At 41.4% G+C, this 19,519-nt stretch overlaps 1 protein-coding gene across 9 annotated transcripts in view; it reads left to right on the forward strand.

Moving 5' to 3' along the window:
• Positions 1–19,519, forward strand: part of ELAVL2 (ELAV like RNA binding protein 2) — a 141,128-nt gene that overhangs the window by 84,455 nt on the left and 37,154 nt on the right. For all 9 annotated transcript variants that reach the window (XM_070794443.1, XM_070794444.1, XM_070794440.1 and 6 more), the window contains one exon: positions 14,165–14,268. In XM_070794443.1, the coding sequence (XP_070650544.1) occupies positions 14,165–14,268 (104 nt within the window). The remainder of the gene's footprint in view (positions 1–14,164; positions 14,269–19,519) is intronic.

Consider the following 19,519-nt stretch of genomic DNA (forward strand, 5'->3'; position numbering starts at 1 on the left):
GAGTGGTTTGCTGTAACGTACCTGTCCCTTAGCACAAAACACAGTGGATATTTATTTCTGTCAGGGTGCCTCTTTGACTTAATTATAGCCATGGCTCCCATCGGACCTGCAGCCTTTACCACTTTTACCATGTCCTGCTCAAGTTCCTCTATAGATTTTGTTCCATTGGGATTTTTTCCTCTTTATTGCTTCAGAGAGGGCCCTTTTAAAGTCCTTGAAGCTGTATCTGCAGTATTTAAATAGGTTTCCTTTACAGTCAGCATTTATACCCTAACCTGCCTAAACAATTGGTCTGTTTGGGGATTTCTCCCAAGTATAAAAATCAGTGCTTTCGTGTGACTATTTTAAATTGAGGGGGAGGAAAAAAAAACCACACTCCTCATAGTGTCTTGGAAATGTAACTGCCTTTCTTTATTAAATATAGACTAAACAAAATGTCCTGAACAAAAAGAAGGAAAATCATATGTTATTTATACCTAAATCTTTGTGCAGATTGGGGACAATGGATGTCCTTTGGAATTTTACTTCCTTTGTTGTTGCTAAAAATATCACTGATTTCATTCTGGTCTGTCTTTTTAAAATAAAATGAACTAAACTGGAGAACTGTCCCCAGAAGGAAGCCTTGTTACTTGTATGAAAGTGAAAGTGTTAGTTGCTCGGTCGTGTCCAGCTCTCTACGACCCCATGGACTGTACCCCGCCAGACTCCTCTGTCTGTGAGATTGTCCAGAGAAGAATACTGGAGTGGGTTGCCATTCCCTTCTTCAAGGGAGCTTCCTGACCCAAGGATCGAACTTTTTCAGGTCTCCCACATTGCAGACAGATTCTTTACCACCTGAGCCACCAGAGAGTCCTGGTGTTACTGTTACTCGTATAGAGGATGCTTGATCAGTGATGCAGATAAGAAGGTGAAATGTTACCTGCTTTTACTTCATTTGAAACTTTTTGTTGTTGTTTGTTGGCCATGCCATGTGGCACATGAAATCTTAGTTCTCTGACCGGGGGTTGAACCCATGCTCCCTGAATTGGGAACGCAGCATCTCAACCACTGTACCACCAGGAAAGTCCCGAGCCTTTTTTTACTTGATGATATGATGCTATGCAGTGTCTCCTCTAAATGACACGGCCTTCCTCCTCCCTCTCTTTCTTTTTTGACTTGTTATCACCATATTGTATGAAAAAAGACTTAGGTACATGTGTGAATTCAGAAGTCCATGTGTGAATTCAGAAGTCCTGTATCACTTTGTGATTGCTACACAGAGTGTTAGAATAAGGTTTGTTAACACTTTGTGCCCACTTAGGGTAGTTATTAACACTTTCACTCATAGTAATGGCTTAACTGGGTGTGGGAGAGGATTCGGATGTACATGTTTTTTATAGCTTTGTAAAAGAGATCTTGGAAAATCATAAGCCTTCCTTAGGGCAGTCATCTTGAGTTTTGCTCTTTTTTGACTGGGGTTATCCTGTTAGATACCTATGAGTGTGTGCTCATTCACTTCAGTTGTGTCTGACTCTTTGTGACCCCATGGACTATAGCCCGCCAGGCTCCTCTGTCCATGAGATTATCCTGGCAAGAATACTGGAGCGGGTTGCCGTTTCCTTCTCCAGGGGATCTTCCTGACCCAGGGGTCAAACCCACATCTCTTGCATTGGAAGGCAGATTCTTAACCACTGAGCCAGCTGGGATACATAGTGAATGGGTATTTGAGAAGTTGTTGTATGGGTGTTCTGCATTAATGTCAGAGTATTAACCTAAGATTCTAAAGGTTCCTTGTGTCTTATTATTATGATGAAGGTGAGAAGTTATCACCAAGGGGCTTGAGGGGCTTGCCTTTTTTACCCGTCCTGGCCCTTGGTCTGAAAGGCCCTCTGGAGGGAAAACAGTACTTGTTCTGAAAGTTCAATTTTGGGTAAAAGGCTGCTTGGATTGAATTAATTGTGCTCCTTTTTCAGGTAAGAGTGTACTTGACAGAGGCTCAGTCAGTGGTAGCATAAGGAAAAGTTTTTGTGGAATAGACAAAATAGGAATAGAAGACTCGGGCTGGAATTTGTCCAGATGAAAAGTGAGCCATTTAGGATTGAGGCGATTTGTAGGGACTTGTGAAAGATATTTTGGATTTTTAGCCTCTCATTTTTGCCTCTTCAGAGATCTCTGGAACCTTTTTGAAAGGAATTTGGGGTCAGATCCCCATTCTGGGTTGTCTCAGCTTCTTGCCCAGTGTTCTCCTTGCTCTTAGGTCTGCGTTTCCTCTTGATTGTCACCAGGGGTGGCTCCCTTGGTCTGTCTCGTGAGTTTCGTGGTCACTCCTGCTGGGTGCGTCCTGCAGTGTGGCCTCTGCAGAGCTTCGTGCGGGGAAGCCCCTGCTCCAGTGCCTGCTTCTCAGCTCCATGGACCGCTTTGTGTTCAGTGTGTCTTTCGTCTAACCAGCTCCTCTGTGCTTCTCTACTAGTTAGCTCTTCTCCATATGCCTGTTTCCACAGTTGCTCTGTCAAGAAACTTCTAAATTTCATCTCTTCTATTTCAAATGACTAAATAAAGCCTTCTCTTCAGGTTCTTCCTGGTGAAGCATGAAATGCCAGTGATTAAATATAGGTGTTCCATGTTTATTAAGTGCCATCTCTCTTGCTTCTTCTTTGCATCTCTCTTGTTTATCGTCTTGCTTTAAATTTTTGAGCTAAGATCTTAGAGGGCAGACCATGTGGTATTGATCCCACCTGCTTTTCTACAGCTAGAAAACCATGCTAGGCGTGTGAACGCATTTTAATGCAATCTGCTGACGAGGGAAGCGTCATGTGTGGGAGACGATTTTGGCAGTAGCAAACATGTTTGGCTTTAGCCATAAGAATTGCTTTCTGAGTTTCTGGAAAGGAGGTATGTAAATTAAGTCCTGTTTTAAATGAATATTTTTACAATGTGGAGATCTCTAATCTGTTTTGTAGTGATGGATTTGTTTTGAAGGTTGAAGTGGTTTGTGCACCTGTGGGGTGATGAACCTTTTCTTGTTTTTTGTTTTGTTTTTTTTTCTTGTATATCTAGTGTCTTGATGGATTGAGAAAGAATGGTAACATTCCAATGAGTCAAAACATGACAGAGAACAAGCAAAATAATGCAGGTTATTTGGAAACTATAAATATCCTGGTTGAAAAGTTGTGTACTTTGGATGCACAGGAGTCTGCCTCAAAATAATTCCTAAGCTTGGCCAAAGGCAGTGAAGTGTATGCTGAAAAGACTGGGTTTGGATAAGTCAATACTAGTTTCAAGAAGTATCTTCCATGTACCAGCTACCTCTGTGCCTTTGAGCAAGTTAGTTAATATACCAGGACCTCCATGTTTTTATCTGTAAAATGGGTACACATGTATCTATACAGAGCTTTGCTTTGAGAATTAAGTACGATGGCTCTATGTTAGTACAAGTCTCATAAGTTGCTTGTTCAGTTCAGTTCAGTCGCTCAGTTGTGTCCGACTCTTTGTGGCCCCATGAACCACAGCACGCCAGGCCTCCCTGTGTATCACCAACTCCTGGAGCTCACCCAAATTCATGTCCATTGAGTCGGTGATGCCATCCAGTCATCTCATCCTCTGTGGTCACTTTCTCCCGCCTTCAATCTCTCCCAACATCAAGCTCTTTTCCAGTGAGTCAGGTCTTCGCATGAGGTGGCTAAAATATTGGAGTCTCAGCTTCAACATCAGTCCTTCCAATGAACACCCAGGACTGATTTCCTTTAAGATGGACTGGTTGGATCTCCTTGCAAGGAGACTTTCAAGCGTCTTCTCCAACACCACAGTTCAAAAGCATCAGTTCTTCTGCGCTCAGCTTTCCTTATAGTCCAACTCTCACATCCATACCTGACTACTGGAAAAACCATAGCCTTGGCTAGACAGACCTTTGTTGACAAAGTAATGTCTCTGCTTTTTAATATGCTGTCTAGCTTGGTCATAACTTTCCTTCCAAGGAGTAGCGTCTTTTAATTTCATGGCTGCAGTCACCATCTGCAGTGATTTGGAGCCCAAAAAGTTTGCTTGATCGCAGTCAATAATTAGGTAGTGGTACTGTTTGCTTCCAGACACCTAGATAAAAGCACTTATGGGACAGTGAGAACAGACTTTGACCCCAGGCTTACCAGGCTTTCCCAATTGGAAGGTCTCGGCTGATGAACCTTGAACTTTTGGGTGAGTGAGAGAAAATCCTGTGGGCCTGGTAGGATTTGCATGTTTCCCATTCTTCTGGACAAAACCCCACAGAGCTCTCTATAGTGGTCTGCGAGACTCTCATATAGTCTCAGACAGGGTGCTGGGATAGTTATAGTGTTTAGGGCCTTAAGGTAGTTCTTTGTAATACCTGAATAAAACAAATGTCTCACAAAGAGAGAAGCACATTAAGAAACTACTGGTTTTCAGTGACCTCCATGTGTGTACATAGATGGGCACCAGCTGGTAGTGGAAGCAATAGCACACACCCTCTTCACTGCTGCAGTGTTAACTGGTTTCTCGTTTCCCTCTTTACTGCAATAGTATTTTGAGGAATATAATTCCCTGGCCCTCACCTCAAATCATATTTATTTGGAGAACTCCATTGCTTTTCAAGTAAGCACAAGATAAAGCAGATTACGCAGCCCCTTTGTGTGTGTGTGTGTGTGTGTGTGGCAGGGGAGAGTTGATTATAATTAACAAAGAAACGAGACTATTGCAGCAGACTCAGATCTTAACTTACGAGTTGATTTTGTCTTAGCTCAGGGTATGTTAATATCCTAACTTTTTTTGAACTGTAGGGTTTGACTTTCTGGCCAACTAACAGTTTTTTGGCTTTTGTTCTCACCATGGGGATAGCTCCAGCATTTAAAGGTAGGCTTGCTGATTTTTCTTTAGGAGCTACTATGTAAATAAATAAGTGAGTAATGAGACCTGGGTTGTTTTTTTTTTTTTTTTTTTTTGATAATGGTCTTGAGATGCTGTAATAGCTTAACTTTTTCTCAAGCTGGAGAACCTGGTCCAAGTTAAAATATTCCCCTAAAATGTGTGGACTAGAGGAACTAGTTTATTTTCCCACTTTAAATAAAGATCATATTTCCTAATCTTCCTGGTCTTGGAAGCAAGACATCTTAGTATCCATGTGCACTACTTGAGAATTTAGAGGATTTAACATGCTCTACTCAGAAGCCTAAGACTGGATTATGTGGGAGTTCTTAATGTTGCCTAAAATGGTGATATATTAAGAAACCCACAGTTGTGCCGACTTAAGCAAGGTCACACTGCATTGCCAGCAGATTCATAATTATTGGGACTGGAACTATAGGAAAGTGGAGCTTTACCAGTTGTATAATCAGAGGACAGATATGGCCATTAAAATTAACTCAGTAGGAAAACACTACTGCCGAGGCCATTAACTGCTCCCTCTCGAATTAGGAGTAGTATTTACCAAATGATTACTATTTACAACTTTGATTTCAGCAGAAAAGGTATGATTTGAACTCTTCTGTATTATCTCAGTACATCTGTGAAGTCCTGAAAACCATTTTAAATTTGGGCACTTAAGTCTCAGGCCAGCTTTATTAGCATTTGAGTGGAAGATGAGTCTTCGAGTGAGCCATCTGTTTTCTGTATTATGTGAGTGTCTAGGTTGAATTCTCCTTCCTGGTGATAATCCCTGTTAATGTCCTTTGGGAAACTGGTAAAAATGCTCCGAGCTTTCAAGGGAGTCTGGCTTGGTCTGTAGTAATAGGATCACAGCAGTTCTCTGCCTCATAGTTTGATCTTTCCTGTTAGAGGGTGGTGAGAAGGACCTGTTCAATTTGACCTGAGTTAGTTGAATGTTTAAATGGAAGGACTTCCTGCGTCTGGCATGCTGCATCTGAGGAGGCTTGGGCTAAGTCAGGAATTAAAATTTGGAGAGAAACGTGACTAGAGAAGATTGCATTCCTCTGTTCTCTAGGCTTCTCTCAAAGCTTTCCCCCAATGTGTGGTCCCCACGTGGCTTCGTTCACAGGAGATCTGAGCTATTAAGAAAGAGCCTTTGTAAAGTCTGGTGCACCTTGCTTTGGTGCCAGAGTTGCAGTGCACAGCCTGTCTGAACAGACAGACAAGGCCAGCGCCTGAGAACAGAAAGTCCATCTGAAGCAACACAACACATTTGCAACTTTATTGTTGGGGGGGTGGCAGGGAAGGATGATGTTATGCTGTTAGCATGAGGGAAAGGGGTTTGGTCTGTCTTTAAAAATGAAAATTGTCCCCCTTGAAGTGAAAACTTGTTTTCCTAAATATCATTTTTTTGTTGTTGTTTGTTCGTTAAGGGATTAAAGGATGCTGCTTTATATAGGGACCATGTTTAGAGACAGTGAATCTTCTCAATCTGCCTTTTTTTTTTTTTTAAGTGTTACGTTATTAGACCTCAGCTTGCAAATAGTCTTGCTTGTCAGAGAGGACCATAGTGACCTGTTTCTGCTTCCTGGGGTATTTAGAAAAGAGTCATGCTGCTTTTGTCTTTTTTTATTTCATAAACTATTACTGCTGCTCTAAATAAAATAATAGATACACATCAATCAGCATAGTCACCTTTTATTGTTGATTCAACTACTAGGTTTTTGCAGAATTCACTCTGCATTTTATTTGACTTGTACTTGAATAGTCTCAGCAGACTTAATTATATTAGTGAAAAAGCACTTTCAACAAAATTATATGCTGACATCCCATAATTCATACTTACAGATTTGTGAAACAGATTTATGTAAATCTATCAAATTACTCTAGGTGACATTATTTTTTTTAAATTGAGATTTCATTTAAATAGTATTTGTAGAAAATTTTCATATGAAAAGTTTTATATGAACTGCTTGAAAAGGAATGTATCTCACATCACTCCCTTAGAAAGACAGAATTCTGTCACATTTGAGCATCTTGTCTCCTTTTGTTCTGTAACCATCTGGTGCGATGTAGGGACATGGATGGGGAGCATGTGTATAAGGGCATCTCTCTTCTCAACCATAAGTTCCTGGAAGGCAGACGGCTGTTTCTTCATTTGTTCATCCTCCTCCCTCCCCCCAATTAGCTTGTTCGTTCATTCATTGTTTCCGTGAGCATGTTAATAATCTCTGCTGCTGCTGCTGCTGCTAAGTCGCTTCAGTCGTGTCTGACTCCGTGCGATCCCATAGACAGCAGCCCACCAGGCTCCGCTGTCCCTGGGATTCTCCAGGCAAGAAGACTGGAGTGGGTTGCCATTTCCTTCTCCAAATAATCTATGCTAGGGTCTTCTATATCAGGATCTATGCTCAACTTCCCCTTGCTCAACAGTCTGAGCAATGGGATGTCCAAATTGACTCAGTACCCATATGTAGTAAGATAAAGGTGGATAATACAAGGGCTGTGGAAGGACTAGGAAAGGGCACTGAACAGTGAGCACTGGGAGTGAAACAACTTACAACAGGAAAAGGTCTTAGACAAAGCCTTGGGGCAGTGCTCCCCAACCTTTTTGGCACCGGGGACCGGTTTTGTGGAAGACAGTTCTTCCATGGACCTGGGTGAGGGGCTAGTTTTGGGATAATTCAAGTACATTACATTTATTGTGCATTTTGGAGAGTTGGACCATAAAGAAAACTGGGGGCCGAAGAATTGATGCTTCTGAACTATGGTGTTGGGGAAGACTCTTAAGAGTCCCTTGGACTGCAAGGAGATCCAACCAGTCAATCCTAAAGGAGATCAGTCCTGAATATTCATTGGAAGGACTGCTGCTGAAGCTGAAGCTCCAATACTTTGGCCACCTGATGCGAAGAGCTGACTCATTAGAAAAGATCCTGATGCTGGGAAAGATTGAAGGCTGGAGGAGAGGGGACGACAGAGGATGAGATGGTTGGATGGCATTACTGACGCAATGGACATGAGTTTGAGCAAGCTCCAGGAGTTGGTGATGGACAGGGAAGCCTGGCATGCTGCAATCCGTGGGGTCGCAAAGAGTTTTAGACATGACTTAGCGACCAAACTGAACTTAATTTCTATTATCATTACATGAACTCTACCTCAGATCGTCAGGCATTAGGTCCCAGAGATTGGGGACCCCTGTCCTAGAGGAGAAGATGTGTATTCCAGGCACAGGGAACTGAATATGAGTTTCAGCGTATCCATAGTTGTAGGAGTCTTAGAAGTGAGCAAGAAACTGATGATAACCTTGGAAACCAGATTATGATTGGGATTTTCTTCTAGAAAGACTGGTTTTGGAGTTAACAGGAGTCTAGTGAAGGGATGATGGTTAGGGTACTGTAGCAGTAATCCATGTTAGAATAGTATGTGAGGACCTGTACTAATGCCTGGGGGTGGGGGGTTGGAGGGGTGGGGCAGATTTAGCTGGTAGAACAAGTAGGATGTGATACGCCAATGGTAGAATGTGCACTGGAATGAATCTGCTTACACAGCCTCCCTAATAAGACTATGAGCTACTTCCTTCAGGTCTTGGATCAAATGTTACATTCAGGCCAGGCCCACTCTCATCATTATATTTAGGTCAGAGGCCCTGACCCCGCACCCCCAGCTCTCTACTCTGCTTCTTTTTTCCTCTTTAGCCCTTATTTTCTTGTAGTATGTACTGTAGGGCTTGTTCTTTTGTTGTCTCCTAACTAGAATATAAATTGTATAAAGAGGAACTTTGTGTCTCTGCTGTATTCTCCAGGATTAGCAAAAAGTAGCTTTTCTAAAATCATTGAACAAATGAATGCTGAATGTTGGTGAAAAATATGTAAGATGACTTTTAAATACAGAAGTTTATTTTTCACAATTCCATGTTGAGAAGGATCTCACTTAATATTGGTTGGATAAAATTAAATTAATGTACCAGGTTTGTAATCAAGAATTATGGTGATCTATTGCCTTTACCTTTAAACCTGAGGGGGTAATTTGATATTCGGAACATTGGTAGTAATTTGAAATAGAAAAGACTAAATAAAGTGACCTTTGAATTAAATGGGTTCAGAAGATTGTGTATTTTTAATTAAAATATGCAATTAAATTTTTAATTAAAGTGTGCTATTAAAAGCAATGTAGGTGGCAAGGGAACGGCTGCTGCTTTGAGTTATGCACAGTTTGGGATAAATTGGAGTTTACTGTGTTTCCCACTAGCATTCTGTCACTAAAGAGATTCTCTTCCTGTTTTCCTCTTCCTGCTCTGACGCCCCTGCAGCTCAGTGCGCCTCAGCCCCATTCAGAGACCCTTGGAGTGTTTCAGCTCTGTGCTTTAGATCACTTGACCATGGTTCTAAGCAGCCTGTTTATAACTGTTCTCCTTTGCCCAGGAGCAGTTGATAAGGGATTTTTCTCTTTTGTGAAGAAGCCATCCTTCTCTGTGGCATGTATTTAGATTAAAAAGAAGGGTGCGAAACAAAAGCCATTCACATTCACACACTGTACAGAATGCCATGTGCTGAAGTGCAGTACTAACCTGGAGTTTAAGGACCTGCTTGAAGTCATAGGCCTATGACTGTTCAGAAAGCTTCTTCTGTAGTGACGTTCTAGAATCCCTGCCACGGCTGTTAGGACCAAGGCTAGGATGAATGGTTTCAAAATCTCTGAGGACCATGGGGCCACAGGTAGCTTGTGAGGACTAGTGAAGTTGACCTTATTTTTGATGTTCAGCTACCAGAGGAACTTCTTGACTTCTAAAGAGGATTTATTGGTCTTGAAGGCTTTTTTTTGGGGTGAGCCTTGGCTTTGTTATTTTGTTCAGAATTTCTTTTGATCATGGTGGTTTCCATAATTGTTACACTTGGAATTTAAATGTAGAGCTTTATAAGTTTTTTAAAGAAGTGATTTTTGGTTTTGAGATTGTCAATATGCACATTCTAAATTCAGAATGACTTGAAAAATAGATTTGGAGGGTATGGATAAATGACGCTTGGTTTCTGAGCCTTCCTTGGTAGTTTATGACTGTTACTAGCTGATGCATACAAAAGTGGGAGAAAGTGGTTCCAGGCTAAATATTTTTTTCTTTATGTTTGACTTCCTTCTGCTTTTCTTTTTTAAAAACCTGCACTCATAATAAATAACCTGAAACAGGCACTATATAAATCAGGTGACTTTACACTGTCATAGGAATAACAGCGTAAAAACTCATATATACTGAAATTGATACTTGCACAAGAAGTACTGGAATTTAAGACAGTAGGCAGCTGTCTCAAAACAACTTTTTTTTGGTAGAGCTCTGTTAGAAAATGCGTGGTTACATTATATTTCAAGCATACTGAAGATGGTCCAGGTTCATATATAAACTAGTCGTGAATTGAGAGAAGAACATAGTGTTTGAGATTTTTGGATTCGAGTTCTGATGACTACTTTCTGCTTGTTTGTTTTTTTTTTTTTCCTCTTTGATTTGAGGATACTGATCGACCTTACCCAGCTTCAGATACCATTACTTCCTTACAGAAGAAGAATGAGTATCTCACAAGATCAATGTGAGGCTAAAATTAAACACTAAAACACCACACAGCTGAAAAATGAGAATGGGGAGAGGCTTGCCTATCTTTGTATCATTTGTGATACCTTTATATATTTTAAGCATTCAGTACATGTTTGCTGACTTGATTAGCTCACTTGAAAATGAAAATCTGTGAAGTTACTAACTCCCTTATAGTTGCAGTGCCAACATGTTGGTGCATCTACTGCAGTGGATTTAGGAAAGAAGCCGTTTAGCAGCAGTTATCTCCCTTCATATTATTTTGCTTAGGGTTGTGATAACATTTTGCTTACCTTAAATACTAATTGATGAGTGTTGCTCTTCCTAATACCAGCACTAAAAAAGTTAGAAACTTTGTGTCAGAGAGCTCGTTTAGGGATAAATATTGTTTGAGTGTACTCAGTTTCCAATAGTTGAAATTTGGTTCAGTTCAGTTCACTCAGTCGTGTCCGACTCTTTGCAACCCCATGAATTGCAGCACGCCAAGCCTCCCTGTCCATCACCAACTCCCTGAGTTCACTCAAACCCACGTCCATCGAGTTAGTGATGTCATCCAGCCATCTCATCCTCTGTTGTCCCCTTTTCCTCCTGCCCCCAATCCCTCCCAGCATCAGAGTCTTTTCCAATGAGTCAACTCTTCGCATGAGGTGGCCAAAGTACTGGAGTTTCAGCTTTAGCATCATTCCTTCCAAAGAAATCCCAGGGCTGATCTCCTTCAGAACGGACTGGTTGGATCTCCTTGCAGTCCAAGGGACTCTCACGAGTCTTCTCCAACACCACAGTTCAAAAGCATCAATTCTTTAGTGCTCAGTGCTAGCCATGGCTGCTTGAGGGGGTCAGATCAAAGACTGACCTAGGTCATCTGATGGTGACATGGATGACATCAAAAAGTGTTAGTCACTCAGTGGTGCCCAGCTCTTGGGATCCCATGGACTGTATGTAGCCTGCCAGGTTCCTCTGTCAATGGAATTTCCCTGGCAAGAATACTGGTGTTGGTTGCCATTTCCTTCTCCAAGGGATCTTCCCAACCCAGGGATCGAACCCTGGTCTCCTGCACTGCAGGCATATTCTTTACTGTCTGAGCCACCAGGGAAGCCCATTGATGACGTTGCCTTTGGTTAAATGAATAACAGCCACTGTGCTTCTTATTCGTGCATTTAGCAAACTTTTTGAGTGCCCCCAGCGTGCTAGGAGTAAGAGCTTAGAGGAAGGGCAAGAGATGGCTAAGCAGACAGGATTTTGACTTTACCCAGCAACACAACTCCAGCAGGCCCCTGCTGTTCCAGAGAGTGACTTCAGTAGGCAATGAACTGTTCCTCTGCAGTGATGGATAACTTGAAGTATTTAGAAGAAAGACATCTACTAATGTTTTACAAATGCATCTGTCAAAAGGCAGGCAGTCTTCATTGCAGAGTCACTTCGTACCCAGACCATCAGCACCTGGCCCTTCTTAGGGCTCCCAGAATCCTTATTTGCAGTCTCAGATTCTCTCTCACTATTAAAACTGTGATTTTCAGCCTTGATTACATGTGTGAGAGTCACTAGGATTTAAGAAACCTGGTTTGAAAATTGAAAAAATTTTTTCAATTGAAAAAAAAAAAATTAGGGGAAAGGGACTGAGACACCACTTTCTGTTTTTGTTTTTGAAGTGCTGTGGATGATTCCAGTGTACCAAGATTGAGAAAGGACTTTGATTAGAAACTGGTAAAATGTAAGTGAGGTGCCAGTAGATAGGAGAGATGGACTCAGTGCTTGATAATTTGGTTTATTTTGTTATAAAATAGCAATGTGGAAAACCACACAGCGTTCACTTTGCCTTTCCTTCCCCTGTTATTTTGGTAGCATCTTGTCTGGTTGAATTTTAAATGAATGTGTATAAACTCCTTAACATGTAGTAGATATGTTATTTTTCCTTTATTTTTTCACTGGAGTGGTCTATCTCCATCGATAGTGAAAAGTTCTCATCACTGACTCGGCAGTCTCATTGGGTAGGAATTATCCACGTTCTAGAAATAAGGAGGTTAATGACTCAGAGAGGTTAAGCTATTTCTTCAAAGTCACACAGCTGGTAAACAGCGGAGCCAGGATTAGAACTTATGTGTGTTTATCTCCTAGCCCATATTCTTTCCATCATAAAGTGCATCCTTGAGCAGCCTTTTTAATGTTCAGCCAGTTTGAATCCTGGTCAGTGGTAACAGGACTGCAGCACATTTCATGAGAGGCCACTGTGCATGCAGTAGGCACATGATAAATGTCAAATTAGAAAAAAGCTGAATGCTTAAAACTTTAGTGATTCACATGCAACTTTAAAAAATCAGATCTTTGAGTAAAACACAATTTCTGTGAGTAGTGTGAGGAAAAAAGTTAATGAACTTAGTTTTAGGTCTCCCCTCACCCCCTTTTATAAAAATAGGAAAACATGTTTGATTAAAGAGTATAAGTTAGCAGTGATTATCCCCTCAAAATGATAGTGGTCCTCAAAATATAATCACAAGTTTTCATGGTTATTAGGTATTATATTTACTCTTCTCTCTCCCTCTCTCTCTTTGTATATGTGTGAGGAACCAAGTTAGGAAAACCAGAGTGGCCTTTCTAAATACCTGTATTCATCAATACTTAGACTTAAGGGTGCCACTTAAAAAAAAATATTCTCTCACTTTGCTATGAAATTGATCCAAAAACGGTAGATTATAGAAAGCATTTGGACCTTTACTGGTAATCTTCCAGGAAACCCTCAGTTGGTTTGGTTTGACTTTTAGTAGACTAAACCTTTTAATGTCTTTTTTTGTCACCACCTTTTTAGTATTTTTCGTCTTGTCAAACTGAGAAACTTTCCTTGAGTTGAAAAATGGAGACCTTTAGGGTTGACTTGACTTGTCTGTGCATTCCGTTGATTCCAGTCTCTTATTATCTCCCGTTCCCTGAGAGTCGGGACACATCGGTGAGCCAAGGGTGAGAGGTCTCAGATGATGGATACAAGCAACAACAGACGCATTAGAAGCAACTCTTATTCCGAAATTTTTCTGTTATTTTTATGTTTTTTCTTTGTTTTCCACATATTCTTACGGGCTTGTATGTCTTCAACCATAAATCTTTGTATTCATATTTCCCTTTATTCCTTAGCTAAGTTTTCAGACCCCTTTAGTAAATTGGATTTAGTTTATTTGAATAAGCTCTCCTCTAAAATTAATCTACTTATGCACACACACACATAGATTACACGTGTACACACACATACTCATGATTCTCCACTATTTTGGACTCTGAAATAATTGTACTTGGTAAAGGCTGTAAATTTATCAGGGTAATGTGTACAGAACAGTGACAGATTCTTGGTTGATGCTTTTCACTTTCCAGTTTTATGTGTAAGGAAACTGAAGCTGAGCAAGTCGTGCCCGTGAAGCCCACACAGCAGCTCCCTGGAGACTTGCACCCACAGTCGCCTTGCTGCTGGGCGCTGGGGCTTAGGCAGGGCATGTGCGATGGAACACTGGGGATGTGTGTTTTTTAAACAGCACAGCTTGCTGTGTGCTAACTGATGTTTAAACTTGAAGCTGTAATAGACAGGAGATAAAAAAGGCCACATGTGTATTTCTAGAATTAATGTAGACTTCTTTTTACTCCTGAGAACATACGCTGGCGTTAATGACAAGACTTTATGCCAGAACGAACGTGGATGTCTGTCATCAGCGGTGGAGAACTAATGTATGCCTTTCTCCCCTTCCCTTTCATTAGGGCAGAGCTTGGGATATGGCTTTGTGAACTACATTGACCCTAAGGATGCAGAGAAAGCTATCAACACCCTGAATGGATTGAGACTTCAAACCAAAACAATAAAAGTATGTTTACATTTTTTTTTTATATCTACTCACAGAACAGAAGTTGAAAACAATTAAGGTCTCTTTGTAGTTCTTTTATTCATTTTGTGCCCATATAGACACTTCTCTGGGAGGCATAGCAGAATTTTTTGGTTTGTTGCCTGATGGGGGAAACTTTATTCATGAGGACTACATGTATGTGCCTGTGCTTAGTCCCTTAGTCGTGTCTGACTCTTTGTGACCCCATGAACCGTAGCCCACCAGACTCCTCTGTCCATGGGATTCTCCAGGCAGGAATACTGGAGTGGGTTGTCGTTTCCTTCTCCAACTACATGTATTGCATTGGGCAAAAAGTTCGTTCAAGTTTTTCCATTACAATTTACAGAAAACCCCCAATGAACTTTTTGGCCAACCCAGTAATTACTTGTGTATTAATTAACAAAGGGACAGAGCAGGAACTTTCTTAGATAAGTATCTTAGATAAGTATCTTACTGAATTAAACTTCCATCCTTTATAGAGAATTACTTGCCTGCTGCTGCTGCTAAGTCGCTTCAGTCGTGTCCGACTCTGTGCAACCCCATAGACGGCAGCCTACCAGGCTCCCCGTCCCTGGGATTCTCCAGGCAGGAACACTGGAGTGGGTTGCCATTTCCTTCTCAAATGCATGAAAAACCGTATCTGTTTCTCCTAGCACAGGGATCGGAGAAGGCAATGGCACCCCACTCCAGTACTCTTGCCTGGAAAATCCCATGGACTGAGGAGCCTGGTAGGCTGCAGTCCACAGGGTCGCTAAGAGTTGGACACGACTGAGCGACTTCACTTTCACTTTTCACTTTCATGCATTGGAGAAGGAAATGGCAACCCACTCCAGTGTTCTTGCCTGGAGAATCCCAGGGACGGGAGAGCCTGGTGGGCTGCCGTGTATGGGGTCTCACAGAGTCAGACACGACTGAAGCGACTTAGCAGCAGCAGCAGTAGCACAGGGATTGACGGTTTTGTTCTGTAAAGGGCCAGGCAATAAATATGTTAGCTTTGCAGGCCATTATCAAATGTAAAAATCATTTTTAGTTCTCAGGTCATAGAAAAGCAGGTCCTTGAGCTATTGTTGGACTCTAGTCTAGCAGATTCAGCTTACTTTGAGGAGACTGACTAGGAGAGTGTATATGCCACACGGGTTATTTTTTTTCTGTTATAGTTTTCTTTTCATGACAAATGGTAAATAACTTTATGGATGTTTTCCCTGCCTTTTTGAGTTTTTGAAATTCTGATGTAAATTCTCTCTGTATAAGAAGTTAATTCAGTTTGCTGTGTAGATTTCTTTCCCTTTAGAAGATAAAAGGGATGTTGCCTCTAGCAAACGCTTAGTACACGTGCCATCAATTTTCCCTCTTCTGCCCAGTGCAGCCATTCCTGATCAATCATGGCAGCCTTTCTCACTGAGTCTGGATGTGGCTTCCGAATATTTGTCAAAATAGTGTTCCAGACAACCTCTATCAATTGACTAAAGTTGGAACCTATTTTCCACCCTTGATTTAAGAAGTCAGCTCAGACCATAGCCTGGAGTGGTGAGGGGAAGTTAGTCAAGGCTGACTGCGGTATCCATCTTGCTTAGAGAATTGTCTAGGAGATTTCGGCTCATTTTTTCAGGTATCTGGAAATGCAGTGTCATCTTTGTGTTTAAAAGTTGCTTCTCTCAGAGTTGTCAGTGAAGGTAATTCATTGGCCTGGGGTAGTTTTGACATCTCATTCTTTATATTTGTTGGCTCGGAGGGAAGATGCCTCCCACCTCTGTCTCATCTAAAGGAAACTGTATGCAGTGACCCCCAAATATACGTGATGTAAGATGTCTGAGATTCTACATGCTTCTTGGTCAAGAAAACGTCCTAAGTCCGAAATGTCTAATTACTAGATTTCTAGTATATTCTAAGATCACAAAGGACTTGTTTGTTTTGACCTTAGTTTTTCAATCTGGAGTTTCTTTTCTAATTGTCTATTCTTTGCCTACTCTCTGTGTTACTAAGAGTTGAACCTTTGAATAGTATTTCTAAGTGTAATGATCAACACCTTTAAAAAGAAGACATCCAGTGTCCAGTTACCTTTTCCTATTCTTTTGTGAACACTCTGTCCTACTGCAGATTTTTGTGAGGCTCCCCCAGTGTCAGTTGACTTCAGGATTGCTGCTCATGAATCGTGGTTAAGAAAATGGAATATTGATGGTTGGATTGACACACCCTTTCTCCATTCCAGATATAAGCACCCTTGTTTCTAGTGGGTCGGTTCTTTTGCTCTACATCAGTTCTTTTTGCAGTAAGGTCCACACGAAGGTAGAAATGCAGGAGAAATGGGTCTCCATAGAAGAAATGTCCATGGCCTGTGGAGAGACCACTGGTGACAGCTGCTTCCTCTTTGTCTGTCGCCGGGCCTTCTCTTCCGGGCCCAGCTGCTCAGGCAGAATACGTGCAAGAAAGGACAGTCATGCCTTGTGGCTTTTATACCGTGACATCTGCCCCTTCTGTTCAGATTTTCTGGGGTGGGGGTAGGCTTGGTAGGTAAGCAGCAGGCTACTTCTTTCCCACCCCTCTTGTGCGGTTCCGACAGAAATATCCAGTAACAGCTGGTAGCCTCAGTTTGGCCCCGATTTGTCTGAGGCAAAGCAGACCATTTCCCAAAACTGTGTAGCACCATTTTTGTCTCTCTGTTCTTCCTGATTTTTTTCAATTAGATGTGTTGTGTGTTCTCATGCAACATCTGAGGCAGGTTTTTCCTAGTGTTCACTGCTTTCGTAGTTTTTTGAAGCTGTATTTAAGCCTTTCTGTTTTCTATTCTGTGAATCAGTTTCTTTTCGCTTTCTGCGGTCCATCCTGGTGGAGGCTCTGAAGCTAATCTTACAAAAACACCACTTTCCTCATAGTGCTTCTCACTCAAAATTCTCTTCTGTCCCCCTACTGTTTTACCATATCATTTGGCTTAACTTGGGAGTGACCCAGCGTTATCACTGATGACTGTTCTGCACAGTAGTCAGACTGGCTCTTCCATGGCAAGCTCATCTTACTCACAGCCGCTGCATATATGCTTTTATGGCTCCCCTGGCGTATTCTTTCTCACTCAGTGTAATAGCAGCCATCCTGTCTTTTGGAGTCCATCTGAAGTTCTTCTTGCTGCTGCCTTTCTGGGTTTTCCTACCTCAGGTTGGGTCTCTCCCTTCTTTTGAAGTAGTGCATGAGGGATCACAGAAGTTTGGGGATTGAAGGGAACCTGTAATATAGTTCAGACTTAAGCATTAACCTTTACCCGCAGTAAAAAAGTTGAGACCTATGTGGTAGTCACAGAGTTTAGCTTAGACCAGGCAGCTGAAGTCAGAGCTGTGACTCAAATCTTTGTCTTTTGATATCTACACTGTTACCATGACACCGTATTTTCCTTTAGAAAGATGCAACAGAGTAATTAATATATGTGTCACTTATAAGTATACAAGTATTGGTGCATCCTTGAGCTCAGGTTTCTCTCATGTCTTCCGAGCCACCTATGCATTTGGTAGAATTCCTATTTATTGGAATATTGAAACAGTGAATCAAGTGCTGTGAAAGGTTTATTTAGCAGTTTTTCCTGGGGCTTCCTAATAGCATTAGCCCAGTGGGGTTTTGTGTAATAGATGGATGGCATGTTGACAAATAGTCACTATTTCTGCAATGAGTGAAGCAAGAGTCCCTCAGTCACTGAGAAATCTAAAGCAGTTGTTCCCAAACTTGGTTGCAAAATCACAAGGAGGATGAGTTAGAAATACAGATTCTGGGACCCACTTCAGATCTACTCAGTCAGTGTCCAGAGGTAAGATGCAGGAATCTGTTTTTTTGTTTTGCAGGTAATTTTTGACGGTGAGTCTAAGACCTAACACTTAGGAACTGCCAACATGTATATGGGTTCTCTAAATACTTGGTATTTTTGCATGCAGAGTTCCATTTGTTTTCATCTTTTACCTTGATAATCTTGTGGATAATGCTCTTAACTGGAATATAAATCATGATTTTACTTTAATGCCAATTCAGCATTTGGACTAAAAAGAAGTTCATACTGTCTTCACTTTTTAAAAGGTGTGGCTTAGAAATTAGAAAAACTTAATAAGTTCACCTTATGTTAGAGATTTGTTATGTACAGTGGCATTTATAGGTTAAACGTTCAAGATGGCGGTTCTTTTAAGGTTCAGGTTTTTTTCCTGGTTGAGTTAATGTCCCAGCAGCTTACATGGCTGGTGGTAAGAGGCAATCATGATGAGTAAAGCCTGCCTGTGTTATCCCTAATAATGAGCTGGTAAGTAAAGTGTGGATATTACAAGATGTTTTTAGCTTTTGCTACTAGGGAGGGTAGTAAAAAGGGAGTAAATGCACAATTTTTTCCACTCCTAAGGGAAAATGAATTTTTTTGCCTAGGTTAATGATATCAGACCTAGATTCATGCTGAGTAAAACACTCATTTCTGAAAATACTTAGACTTCCCCCCCAACATCAAGTGCTGTGAATAAAGAGAATATCACATATACAGTAAAATTTATATTTTGACTCGAAGCTTCCCCCATTTCTACAGTGGGCCTGGGAAGTTTTATTCCACAAAGTGGCTTTGCTTTATTTGAAAGTAGTAGTTGCTGTTGGGCTTCCCAGGTGACTCAGTGGTAAAGAATCTGCCTGCCAGTGCAGGAGTCACAGGTTCTGTCCTTGGGTTGGGGAGACCCTTGGAGGAGGACATGGCAGCCTACTCTAGTGTTCTTGCCTGGGAAGTCCCATAGACAGAGGAGCCTGGTCGGCTACAGTCCGTAGGGTCACAAAAGTGTCGGACACAACTTAGTGACTAAACAACAATGGAAGGAGCTGTTATCTCAAGGAATAGAGAACTTTTCATCTTTCTTGATAGGTTCCCTTGTGACTCAGCTGTTAAAGAATCTGCCTGCAATGTGGGAGACCTGGGTTTGATTCCTGGGTTGGGAAGATCCCCTGGAGAAAGGGAATGGCTACCCACTCTGGTATTCTGGCCTGGAGAATTCCATGGACTCCATAATCCGTGGGGTTGCAAAGAGTTGGACATGACTGAATGCCTTTCACTCTCACCCCTAGGAATCCATGTCTCCTCTCTCAGAGCAGAAAAAACCTGTCTGGAAATGCTACTAGCATAGAAAAACTGCCTAAATTTGACTTTGATTGAATCGATTTTTCTTAATCATCAGACATAAGTCAGATTAAACCTTACCTTTGCTTAAAAATTATTAATTGACATACATTA

The sequence above is a fragment of the Bos indicus genome, chromosome 8, assembly GCF_029378745.1.
Source record: "Bos indicus isolate NIAB-ARS_2022 breed Sahiwal x Tharparkar chromosome 8, NIAB-ARS_B.indTharparkar_mat_pri_1.0, whole genome shotgun sequence".
NCBI classification, from domain to species: domain Eukaryota; kingdom Metazoa; phylum Chordata; class Mammalia; order Artiodactyla; family Bovidae; genus Bos; species Bos indicus.